The sequence below is a fragment of the Periplaneta americana genome, chromosome 7, assembly GCF_040183065.1.
Source record: "Periplaneta americana isolate PAMFEO1 chromosome 7, P.americana_PAMFEO1_priV1, whole genome shotgun sequence".
Classification (NCBI taxonomy): Eukaryota; Metazoa; Arthropoda; class Insecta; order Blattodea; family Blattidae; genus Periplaneta; species Periplaneta americana.
The window spans coordinates 14272504-14286401 of record NC_091123.1 but is presented as its reverse complement, the minus strand read 5'-3'; the positions used below and the strand labels follow the sequence as shown (position 1 = coordinate 14286401).

The following is a 13898-nucleotide window of genomic DNA, read 5'->3' as shown; positions in this document are numbered from 1 at the left end:
CCGCTCTTGTAACGTATATTACTATTTTGCAGGTTTCTGCAACTTGAATGTTCCAATTTAAACTTTTAGCCATATAAATACCTAGATTCTTTACTGATTCACTGAACGGAATTTCGGTGCCATGTATTTTAATCGGGGACAAATTTGGTATGGTAATAGTGCTTAACAAACGTGAATGACCCACAATGATTGACTGTAATTTTTCTGGATTTAGTTTAAGTCGGAATTTCCGTGTCCATGTCCAGATTGAGTCCAGATCGTCATTAATTTTAGTTATTGCATCATTTATTTCGTCAGTGTGGAATTTTATGTATATTTGAAGGTCGTCTGCATAGAGATGGTGTCGGCAGTACTTTAGAGATTCTGATATGTCGTTGATATAAATTGTAAATAGTAAAGGGCCAAGAACTGATCCCTGTGGGATCCCTGACCTCACGGCCTGCCAAGGGGAAGAACGATTTCCAGCTATCACACTTTGTTGGCGGCCATTAAGGTAAGAGGCAAACCACAGGACAACGTGCTCTTGTAGGTGTAGTCTTCTGAGTTGACATATTAACAAGTCAATGTCTACAGAATCGAAGGCTTTGCTGAAGTCAAGTAAAGTCATTATTGTCAATTTACGTTCGTCCCGGGCCTCGCCTAGATCTTCCGTGATTTTAAGTAATGCTGTACTTGTGTTATGTCCGGCCCTGAAACCTGATTGATAAGAGTCGAGAAGTTTGTATTTGTTTAAGTATTCTGTCAGTTGCTTGTGTACAATGCGTTCCAATGCTTTGGATAGGGCAGGTAGGATGCTGTCTGTAGTCGTTATAAGATGTCGGTGTTTTGGTCTTGGGAATTGGGTGGACAAAAGCGAGTTTCCATTGCTGTAGGTAAGTCGAAGTCATAATTGAGGCATTGAAAATGTGGGTCACAGTCGGTAGTATTACGTCTATGATTTTATTTAATGACGAAATATTGACGTGGTCTGGTCCTTCTGCTTTAGTTGTGATTCGTTTCAGGGCTTTCTTTACGTCAGATTGCGTAATATACCAAAAGTGAAATTTTTCCCTTGAGGGGTTGGTCCGTAGGTTTAAGAGCTCATCGACTGTCTGTTATTTGTCGAGGCGATGAACGATTTCTTGCCAAGCACGTTGGAGCATGTCTTCTGGAATGCTCTCAATAGCCTCTATGATGCGCTTCCAAGATCACGAAGGTCTCTGACTGGGGTGGCGTACACTTTATTTTTGACGTAGTCCCAGAGAACGAAATCGAGCGGTGTTAAATCCGGAGATCTCGGGGGGTCAAGCGATCGGTCCTCCCCTACCAATCCAACGGCCAGGGAACTCGTTGTCTAAAGTCGTACGAACGTCATTGAACCAGTATGAGAAGCGCCATCTTGTTGGAAAAGGATGTTAGGCTGCAGGTGTTCAATTTGTGGAAAAAAACTGCGTACAGTTTGAGACGTTTGTGGACAATTCGTTGCAATGTTGACTCTGGTACTTGAAGTTCCCGTGAAGCTCTTCTTAATGACTTCCGCGGGCTTCGCTCATACGCGGCTTGAACATTTGCAACCATTTCGTCGGATGTTCTACGACCACCACCATGCTTCTTCAACACCGATCCTGTAGCTAAAAATGTATGGTGCTACTTCTTAATGCTTTTAGCAGTTGGAGCATCATGGTTACACACTCGCCGATACTCCCTTTGAACTGTAACAATTATTTAAACTCCGCATACCTCAGTACAGAGTGCGCTTTCATCTGCGGTGTCGCCATTTTGACAATCGACACAATCTACGAAAGGAAACCGTGTCTGCGTGCCATCTACTGACAGGATTCGAAACGTGTTGAGTTTCCCTTTCATATAAACGTTACCGTAAGGTTCTATCTTCAACCGTTCACCAGTCACATACAATTGAAATTAGGTACTTTCGAGCTGTCCACTCTGTATAAATGTTATCTTATTTTTGTTTTTTTTTTAGTAGGTTATTTTACGACGCTTTATCAACATCTCAGGTTATTTAGCGTCTGAATGAGATGAAGGTGATAATGCCGGTGAAATGAGTCCGGGGTCCAGCACCGAAAGTTATCCAGCATTTGCTCATACTAGGTTGAGGGAAAACCCCGGAAAAAACCTCAATCAGGTAACTTGCCCCGACCGAGAATCGAACCCGGGCCACCTGGTTTCGCGGCCAGACGCGCTAACCGTTACTCCACAGATGTGGGCCCTTTTTGTTATTTATTTATTTATTATCATTATTCATCAAAGAATCTTAATAAAATATCACGCAAGTTCACAACTCTTTGGATAACTGACTCACGTAACACGTTAGCGAATTATCGATTCTTGTGACGTCAAGAGAAGAAACAATATCGCCTACGAGATGCGTTTTCAATACGAGATCTTCCCTTAGCCGTCCAGTGTTAAGCTCTACTCTACCGAATTTTCTTCCCGGAATTAGATCGAAGAGCATAATCTCGCTTTTAGCTCTGCAGCTTTCGTGTTACGTCATTAACCTTCATCCGAGACAGAAGAAACAAAGCGGTGATCCTCGAAGTGTATGGCCCCTGGATAATATGCAACACTGTGAACCAGGTTTTATAATTCGACTACTATTGATGACGTGTGGACCAAGCACTGTGGTTCTATTATGCATGACTTTCATTAGTTCGGTCGTGTAAAGAATTCTATTTCTGAATGGAAGCCTCTGCAAGCTGTATTCATTACCCCTGAACAGTGCGATGACCAGCAGTGCTGGATTTGGTGGCCTAGGAGCCATTCCGTATGTAGACAGCATTAATGACACAAGCCGTGTCGGAGATTGCAGTATGCAAGATGAACTCTGAAGGAAGCCTTGGTGACATTCACAACTGCGAAACAAGTTTTAATTAGTTTCATTCAGCGCCACGGGAGCGCTCCGCTTCCTTGTGGCGCGCATAGAATCACCAGTAGACACAAACTTGCGAAACTTTGCGGGGGCCATGATTTATTCCGAGCCTTTTAAGTCCTTTTCAATATTACGGACGCTCATGCTTTTCAGAGACCATCCAGAGTTGCTATGGTAACGGGTATTGTGTAAACCTTCTAGATGCTCTGAAACAGATGAAGGCTAATGTTGTTTCGCTGCTTTAAACGCTGGAAATTGCAAGCGAATTAGTTTATATCCAGGGTTTATGAAGTCATACGATAAAAGCGATTCGTGTTGTATGCAGAGGGTTTGCTATGCAGAATCAAGTAATACGTTTAGGAATGAGATGAGTTTATACACCGAGCCCACTTGGAAAATGCCGCATTATATGGAAGTCAGTATCAACTAAACAAACCCGATCAAATCATAATATTCAGCATTCTTGTTAGAAAATTTAATTAATTTGCTCGTAATTTTTGGGTATCACTTCGCAAAATCTAAGCTACAGTAGAACACTTCTGACTTCATCTCACGTCAGCTTTCTGAATAAGTAGAAAGTGTTGTTCTAAATTAAAGTGATGCAAAATTGTCGTTTTATATATAGACTAGTGGCTTGTGCTGCAAATGCTGCAAACTAAGTTCATTAGACGTTCAAATAAACATTTTTCAGATTTATTTTCAATGAAGAATACCAGACATTCTGAAAGTTATTTGCTTCCATAATAATGAAAGATACACTCTCTCGAGCCAATACTGAACAGAATCACGCATATAAATATCTACACCACACCGCCATTAAATATATGAAAAAGACCCAATCCCACTTGAGTAATAACTATAAAAATATTTGCAGTTACGTATTGTATTCATGTTGCTTGATATTTATGAGTATAGAAATCACAAATCTTTACTTTTTGTGAGAATATTAATTTCAAAACTCTTTGGCTTAGAGATCTTCTTCCTCTTCTTTTATTAATTTTTTTATTTTTAATAATATTATCTTACGTAAGTTTTATAGCTTTCAGTAACATATACTATATATAGGCCTACTATATAGCCGCCACTCAGTAAAATATAGAAATCAAAACCTAATTTAAGTTATTCTCTACATCCACTTATATAACCCCAAAACGTTTCACTTTCATATCATCAATATAACATTAATATGTATAATTAATGAAAAATAGTCACATCATGGCATTAACTACAATAATATTTCATTCTTAATGGTAATAATGTCATCAAACCACCTCAAGTTTTGTAGCTTTTAATATCCAATACACAGCTGTACCCAGAAAATTACACACCACAGAATCGAACCTGCAAATTATTTTTAGTAAGTTAAGTTTTTAATAACCAATTTAATTTGAGCTCTAAATATGTCAGCATTCTTGCAGATCATGGCCTTCGTGTAATATTGTTTATTGTAGTGTGTGTTTTGTTTTATTCTGAAATGTAATTAGCTAGTTCTCAAAACTGATGACAGATGGATTTTGGAAAATAGGAAAATTATGTTGAAAAATTGACATTTCACTGAAAACTACTATTTTTCTGAAAAACTTTGAGTTCCAAGCTTCAAAATGAGGGGTCATTTATTGAAATCCGTTCAGCCGTTTTCCCGTAATTTCCATTACCAGTTCAAATTATATATATATATATATATATATATATATATATATATATAGATTTAAAATAATAAAGATTACAGAACAAGTCTGTGGCCTTACAATGCCGTAAGGTCACGTTTAGTAACGAATGTTTTACTCGTAACACTGGCAGGAGTATAATTTGTAATGTTTGTATGTATGTATGTCTGTATTTCATTGACTGAATGGAAGGCGTGACACAAAAATGCGTATTTTTAAGTCGTGACTTGCCATAACAGAATGACAAAAATTCTTCGTTAATATGAAAAATATAGGCAGTAAAAGCAAATAGTTTTGAATGTTATATTCTCTACTAAGATAAAATAACGACAGATAGAATAAAATCTGTGTTCGGATGTACGCCACTGCAAGTGGACGTGTTTGTTTATAAAAAGTAGTTCGTAAAACATTACTAAAATATTTTCCCATACATAAATTCCAGTGGCTTGTGTTACTGCATCTACATTTTTCTATGTAACATTTTCTACTCTTACAAAAATAATCTGATGTCAGTTCTTCGACGATTCGCCGTTCAGACTGTATAAGAAAAATAAAATTGTAGAGGCCATATAAATTTAACAAAACTGTTGGAAGTATATGGATTAAATTTTATTGCAGGACTAGAAATAGCATATAGCGATCCAAGGTTGGAAAGTGCTTTTTATAAAATCGAGGAAAAGTTTTAAAAACGAGCAGAGCAATTTTTTCAGTTTCTGAGATTTTGTAATGCACTTCACAAACGTGTATTGTAGAGTATTTTTTGCACGATAGTATATTTTCGAAATAATATTTTTAAAAATCTTAATATACAGTACGTACGTTGCATTATGAACAGCTGACTGATGTTAACAGTCTGGCCAATGTACAAACTTCACCATCAACTTCAATATTAAGGAGTAAAAAGATTCATGTACTTGTAATATTTCGTGCTCAATTGGAATAATTTTTATTTATTTTGTTAAGTGAAGTTTGGCTTGTTTAAATAAAGTTCAGTACATTTCAAACGCAGTGATTTGTTTCGTATAATGTATATTAATTAACACTGCCTTTTGCGTATGAATTTTACATGCATTGTAGCATACATAGAAGGCAGTGGTTTTCATTACAACACTAGAGCAGCTATTTGTAATATTTCGACATATTTATCTAGGATGGCAACTCCGAATTCAGTAAAATCAATCGTGGCGGCCGTTTGCTGTAACGATGAGAAAACACACTATCGTGCAAAAAACATATTATAGGTCTACTAATTTACAAGATGAAATAAAAAAAGTGACAGGGAATTTATCGAATCTCCATAATTGCGTGAAACGTTAATGTTGTTCGTTCGTGATTATTATTGTGAGCATGTTTGGGATTGTAAGGATATTTGGGTTTGAAATAAAATGTTGGTATTTCTTATCATTCGTTTTCATATTCTCCGTATTTAAATTTAATAAGACGAAGCCTTCTCGTTAACTACTTCATAATCGCTTCCTCATTCCATGAGGCCTAGTCTCCAGACAACAATGCAATCGATAGTCGAAACGATTCACACATCAGTATGACGCCAATGAGTTGTTTGAAATAATATGTCATTTCAGAGAACTGGATTCATTTGGAAATTAATACCACAGTTAAGTACCGGCACTTTAGAATTAGACTGTGCTACATTAACTATTTCTGTCTTTGTATTCCCCGCATTTAAATTTAACAAGGAGGAGTCTTTTCGTTATCTATTTCATAACAGCTTCCTCATGCCATGAGGCCTAGTCTCGAGACAACAATGCAAATGATAGTCGAAACGATTCACACATCTATATGACGCCAAAGAGTCGTTTGAAATTGTAATGAATAATAATATGCCATTACGAGAATTGGATTCATTTGGAAATTAATACCATAGTTAAGTATTTTTTAGAATTAAAATGTGTTAAATGAACTATTCCCGTTTTTATACTCTCCATATTTACTAATCACTTGGAATTGGTACGAACAATAACGAATTCATTATATACACAGTGTTGCCAACTCGATTCTTAAAAATCCGCTAAGATACAGTGCAGAAACCGCTAAATTGTTATATTGGCAATATAAAAATAAAATTATTTTACCGCTGTGAGTGTTAAAAATCGCTAAATCCCTATTTGAGCAATACAAATTTAATAAATTTTACCCGCTAGCTAGATCTACCGGTAAAACCGCTGAATTGGCAACACTGGACATCACATTTATTCATTTCTCATTTATTTTTTGTCACAGCTGTCTGGATTTGAAAGTATTTTGTTTTCAACGCACTATAATTTCAGTCATTTAAGGCCTATTGTAATAAATAACGTCACCGTATTAACAAAAATTGTGACCATTTTCTCGAATATCAAGCGCATAAACGTTTGAAATACGATATGAGAGAAATACGGATATGTAAACACTCAAAGACGAATAGAGAGAAGAGATAATAAATAAAATAAATTTGTGAATTAAAGAAAGATAATAGAAGTCAATAATAAGGAAGAGATTTTTAAGTAGAGCTATATGTCACGACAAATAGTAATACCACAGTCTAGTATATACAGTCACGAAACTTGAGTTGTAAGGGTGCTGGGAACAATAGACTGTGGAGGTACTATTTCGCATTGTCTGTAATGAGGCGATATTAGCGATCCTAGTGGTTAGCAACTATCTATGGATGCATATTTATTAAGTATTGAGCTTCGTGACTGTATACACTAGACTGTGTAATATCTTGAATCATCTCATATGTCCCTTCCAATGAGCCAGGCTTCGAATTTTCTCTGTAATCGGTTTAGTCTTCAAGTGATCACTCAACTGGTCATCGACAGCCTATCCAATATCCAGGAAATTACAAGTGCTGCCACCTGGGGACCTATCAATTATAACACGGTGGGCATCGTCGTGTTGAAACCATCAAGGAAATAACCTTCAGGATCCAAGGTAAAGGAAAAAGGTACCTCTTGTGACATTATCAGGTATGTTTCGTGAATAAATCAATGATTCGTAATTCTATATGTCGCATCAGATCATAACACAGTTGGCATATCATTCGACTCCTGAATCCAGTAATGTTTTCTGATGACCAATGACTCCTGTTTTGTTTATTGACTTCCTCGTTGACGTTAAAATATTGGCTGCATTACTCCTAAAAATGGCGGCATAGCTCGCGGAACTGACTACGGAATGGAAGGTTCTGGGTTCGATATCGAGTAGTGACGGGATTTTCTCGTTGCCAATCTTCCAGAACGGTCCAGAGGTTCACTCGGCCTCCTATCAAATCCAATAACGGGTCTTTCCCGGTGGTTAAAGTCGGTGGGAGCGTGGTGCCGACCACATCAACTCATTCTCGTACCGAGGTCAAGAAAGCATGCCCCCCCCCAAAGTGCCTAATAATAGTAAACAGAAAATTGTAATTTAGTAATGTGCCTGTGCATTCTCTTGCATACATTTTTGACAGAATTGAGACAAAATTTTAAGCATACCTTTCGGCAGCCCTAAGCCTGCATAGTCTAGGACCAACTAGTGTAGCCCATCTACCCACCCGGGACCTAACTATCAGTGCCAGATTTAGGCCTAGGCAGCCTAGGCAGTTGCCTAGGGCGGAAATTTCCAGGGGCCGGCATTTTTGCTTTCTCTCACTCTTCCTTTTTTTCCATTTTCATTTTACAATGAAATTTGTTTTTAAAACACTTGTTCGTAAATTTTTTCTGAAGTTTATTCTTGAACACCTTGTGGAAGTCGGAAGTCGCACTGTCGCGGTCGCGGTGAGAGTAAAAGGAAAGTGTGCAGCTGTATATATTGTAATACCGGTATCACGTTATTAATAATATGAAACTGCTTATATTTAACTGCTTGTATAAACAGGAATGCATTGTTGAAAACCAAATTGAATGTGTTTTCTTTTATTAATCGCTATGAATATTATAGTAACCATAACTCTCAGTTACATTTCCATTCTATAACGAACTAAGAAGAGAAACTGAGAAGGCGAAGGAAGACTGAATGAAACAGAAATGTAAAGCAAATCCATGTGGTTGATAGAGGACGAAATCGGAAATTAAATAACAGACAAACCAGGGATACTGAACAGATGGACGAAATATGTAGAGTTATATGAGACAGGGAATCGTCCAGATGACTTAGGTATAGAATTAAATCAATAATAATAATAATAATAATAATAATAATAATAATAATAATAATAATAATAATAATAATAATAATGTGACAGCGACGTGAGATTCGAACTCACGACCAGCGTCCCGCAAGAAAGCAGATCGCGCGGGGACGGCGCGCGGCGGAGAGAAGTAAGGGGAAAGGGCCTACGCGGCGAGAGAGTGGAGAGAGAGTGCGCGCGCATCTGGTACTGGTAGAGAGGAGAGGGCTCTGGATTTTTCTGGAGTGCCATCTCTAGAGACGCGTGGAACTTTCGAGGCTACGTCGCTGTGGTTATAAATTAAGGACGCGAGGGAACGAGAGCAGTCATTCATGATTAGTTCAGTCAGTAAGCCAGTGAACAGAGCAAGCCCGTCTTGTGTACCGGAGTTCGACTCGAGTGTGCGTCCGCGACTGTGTCAGCATCCGAGGGCCTGAGTTCGAGTGCAGTGGACCGCAGTTGGAGGGACCTGAGTTCGAGTGCAGTGGACCGCAGTTGGAGGGACCTGAGTTCGAGTACAGTGAACTGTCTCTGAAGGTCTGTGGTTCGAGATACTGTGAACTCGAGTGACTGAGCTAGAAGACCTGTGAACTGAGAACTGATAGTTCTGATTTGTAAATAGTGCTTTGTAAATATTAGTTAAGATTAACAGTTCATTGTTGTTCGTAATAGTCCAAGTAAATTGTCATTGTCATCGGTGGAGTGCTATAACGAATATTGTGTTGAGTGAAAATCCAATTGTTGACGAGAGAATTTAAGGTGAATTGTAGAAAGGAATTATTGTTGGAAGAATAAAATCCTATTGTTGATTTGAAAGAAATTCACAATAATAATAATAATACTAATAATAATAATAATAATAACAATAATAATAATAAAAATTTTAATAATAATAATAATCCGTGGCGCTACAACCCACAAAGGGCCAAGACCGACCAGCCGGCCGCTGGCCTCACGGCCACATGCCGAAGCAGAGGTGGACGATCATCCAATCAGAATGGAGGTATCGTGTGGTTAGCTCGATGATCCCCCCAGCCGTTATAGCTGGTTTGCGTAACCGGATTTCGCTACCCAAGTGCATCACGATGCTGGGTGGGCACCGGTCTCATACACTGGCCGAAATTTCATGAGAAAGAATTAAATCAATGGCTTTCCCAAAATACGCTATGTTATGTTTAATATGAAATAATTTTTATCTCAAAAGGAAGCAAAAACGAGAAAAATATTAAACTTTTTTTGTTTGAAGTATCTCACAGAATAACCCCTTGAAATTAACGACAATACTTACGGTTCACTCTGCAGATAGCTCATTAAACAAACAAAACATTAATTTCACCAAAAAGTGGTGCCCCTCCCTTTTTGCAGACAGTCCTTCAATTGTTCTACCACGATCTGATATCTCACAACTATGCGGACGACAGCTGTTGTAACCAAACACCCGCCATTTTGAGTTTAAAGTAAGATCAACTCACCAGGAGTGTGGTGACGAGTAGCATGCCTGCCACGATCCCGACGCGCAGGCGCCGGTCCCTCGCTCGAACCCCGCCCGTCGCGTCCTCGTCCAAGGTGTCGCTGTAGATGCCGAAACGAAGGCAGCTCCTATTGCCCCACACGGGATGCGAAGTCTGGACCATTTGCAGAACGAAGAACCTGCGGAACATACAAAAACTTGGTTCAGGACGAATCGCAAAATTTATCATACAAATTATTGGACGATTTCAGAAGGCTATATTTTCAACAATATTGAACATAAATACATGATCTTACCATCATTTCAAAGTGGGAAGTTAGAAGTTTTATATACTGACATTAGATGCACTCGATGTACTACAGCAGACGTCCAGGCGGTGATCCCAGTCTTGCCAAACCCTATCAAGCATGTTTTGTGTGACGTTTCTGATTGCTGTGTTAATGCGCCTTCTCAATTCAGCCAACGCGCTGGAAGTAAAGGCATGTAAACATTGTCCTTCACAAACCCCATAGAAAGAAATCACACACTGTAAAATCCGGTGAACGGAGAGGCCATGTACAGAAAGTGCTGTCTGCCTACGTTGCACGACCAATCCGTCGACCTGATAGATGTTGATTTACTGTAGATACCTCTGGACCTCCGTATGCTAATGTGAAGAGGCTCCGTCTTGTTAGAAAATGAACCTCTGCGTTCTTCCGCGTCCGTGAGTTGTGGCATTAGCCAATTTTCCTAAATCAACACCCACGAGGTCGATGGATTGGTCGTGCAACAGCTTCTGCACATGGCCACCCCGTTCACCGGATTTCACATATTTCTTTCTGTGGAGTTTTGTCAAGGGCAATGTTTACACACCTTCACTTCCAACAACGTTGGCCGAATTGAGAAGGTGCACTATCACAGCAATCAGGTACGTCACACAAGACAACCTTGATAGGGTTTGACAAGAATGGGATTACCACCTTGACGTCTCCCCCTACATGGTCTGTCACTGTTACCTGTGTAGATGTGGTGTGGGGCAGGGTTCTTTAGTTGTAGAACTAAGGGAAGGTAGTGATGCATAACAAACTTTAGTCCTTTTGCTGCATAACCCCACCATTGACATTTGTTTCGGTTCAGTGGTTTAGCAACAGTGGACAAAAGAAATCACTGGTGAAATCGAGACACCAGGTTTCACTACATTAAATCTAGTATGATTGAGTGTTTTTAAACAAACAAACAAAAAATTAGATAAGACATAAATAAAATAAGAGACCAAAAAAAAAGAGAAATAAATTAGAAAATAAATAAAGAAATAAACACGTAAATAATCAAATAAATAAAATGAATACATAAATAAATAATTAATTAAACAAATAAACAAACAAACGAATAAATAAATAAAATAAATAAATGAAGAAATAAAAAGTAAATAAATAAAATAAATAAATAAACAAACAAGTATAACTAAATAAAGAAACAAACAAAAGTATTAATTAAACAAATAAAAAATAAATAAATAATATTAAATAAATAAAGAAAAAATAAATAAATAAAATAAACAAATAAATAATTAAATAAGTAAGTAAAAGAATAAACAAATAAAAATAAATAAATAATATTAAATAAATAAAGAAAAAATAAATAAATAAAATAAACAAATAAATAATTAAATAAGTAAGTAAAAGAATAAACAAATAAAAATAAATAAATAATATTAAATAAATAAAGAAAAAATAAATAAATAAAATAAGCAAATAAATAATTAAATAAGTAAGTAAAAGAATAAACAAATAAAAATAAATAAATAATATTAAATAAATAAAGAAAAAATAAATAAATAAAATAAACAAATAAATAATTAAATAAGTAAGTAAAAGAATAAATAAATAAAAATAAATAAAATAAATAAAGAAAAAACAACAAATAAACAAATAACTAAATAAATAAACAAATTAATTAATTAAATAAATAAATAAACGTACAAATAAATAAGTAAATAACTAAATAAATAAACAAATAAATAAAATAAATAAAAATTAATTAAACAAATAAATAAATAGACAAATAACTAAGTACATAACCAAATAAATTAACAAACAAATAAACGAATAAAATAAATAAGTATATAAATAAATAAGTAAATACACAAGGAAACAAATAAATAAATAAACAAGCAAATAAATAAATAAATACGTGAAACGTATGTTATTTTGATTATCAGTTAATTATTAGTATTCCTTACATCAATGGATTAACAGAAACGATTTTTTTCTCTAGTAACACACGACAAAATAATACTACCTACGATGGATAAAACCATAGAGAACTTGAACGAGATTTCAGAGCTGTGGGTAGCAGATTGTTATGCGAAGTGTAACACGGAACGAGCGTACTGTAAACATTGCCTGGCTGACCGCAGTGAGCTAAGCAAGACATTCCCGACAGACATGCACGCATTCAATACTGTACACCATCCGGTCCGGGGCTTTTAATGCGGAGAGCGATATTTTAATTGAAGCCAGCGCTAGAAAACGGAACAACGCGGTCGTTTGAATACCAGTCGGGCCCGATGTTTACTGCCTCATTCAGCTATGCACAGCTACGGCATTGTATTTCGAGAATTCGGACCCTGATATCAGATGAGTCATTCTTCAGCCAGCTTGTGTACCTATACCGATTTCTCCTGAACTACAGAATGAAACGCAACATGACGATTTCAAATTTCTTTAAAATCGTAGAACTAATGTTAAACGTTTCAGTAAATTATTCATTTAGGATTTTTGTCCCCGCCTCTATAGTGTAAATTATTGAATTATAGCTGGGGCCAGCGTTTTTGGCGTATGTCCTAGATATACATTGCCCAGTTTGTGAGCATGTTGCTAGTGTAGTTAAGAATGGTATACTTCCTACACACGTCACATCAGCCATTTGTCAAACACGGTTGTCAGACTGATTGCGATAAATGTAAAACACTCGTATTTAACGTTTCCATTACTTATTTTACACGCCAAAAACGGTGACGCGGACTGTACAATATTGATTACTTTCAATATAAGTAATATTGTATAACAATTCTATATTCAAAATTATCAAATTATACATTTTACCCCTGCGTAGGCGGCCCTGGTTCAAGTCCCAGTCAGGCTTGAGATTTTTCATGAAACATCCATAGTGACACTTGTGGCGGACAAGGTCCAAGTTTGGTTTTTTTTATGTTCTCCTGTTTCCCCATATTAGGCATTTACATCATTCGGTCAACATTTCTCCATTTCGTCATCATTCCATAGAATTTCCGAACGCGGCTGGCGACGCAAGGAGGGGGCTGGCCTAGGGACGAGTGGGGTTTGTCTGTTCGAAACCTGGGTATGCAGCAAATCTTAGTGTAGTCAACCGGTGTGGGTTTGGGAATGCGTCTATCTTCAGGGTCAATGCAAACTGAATATATCTATATACGTTTATTTTCGTCAAATTACTTATCGCTTGTTATAAACCATCAAGCCATTAAATTATGACATAAAAATGGAATATATTATAGAACTTACAAGAGACGAACGTTTTTTCCACAAAATGGCATCATCAGTTCTAGTAACAGTGCATAACACACAATGAACACTTTATAAATCTGGTTAATTTAACATTCTACCCTTAAACATGCATTTAAACGAAGATTAACAAAACATACTAAAATGTTGATAAAATATAACATGTACGGTTATTAAAAATGTAGGTTACAAACTGTATGTAACATCAGTAGAATTTGGA

The 13898-nt window shown here is 36.7% G+C and overlaps 1 protein-coding gene across 1 annotated transcript in view; it reads right to left on the bottom strand.

Annotated features, from left to right (window-relative positions):
* Positions 1-13898, bottom strand: part of LOC138702931 (uncharacterized) — a 67688-nt gene that overhangs the window by 36644 nt on the left and 17146 nt on the right. The window contains exon 2 of the mRNA XM_069830340.1: positions 10159-10336. Within this exon, the coding sequence (XP_069686441.1) occupies positions 10159-10320 (162 nt within the window). The 5' untranslated portion in view covers positions 10321-10336. The remainder of the gene's footprint in view (positions 1-10158; positions 10337-13898) is intronic.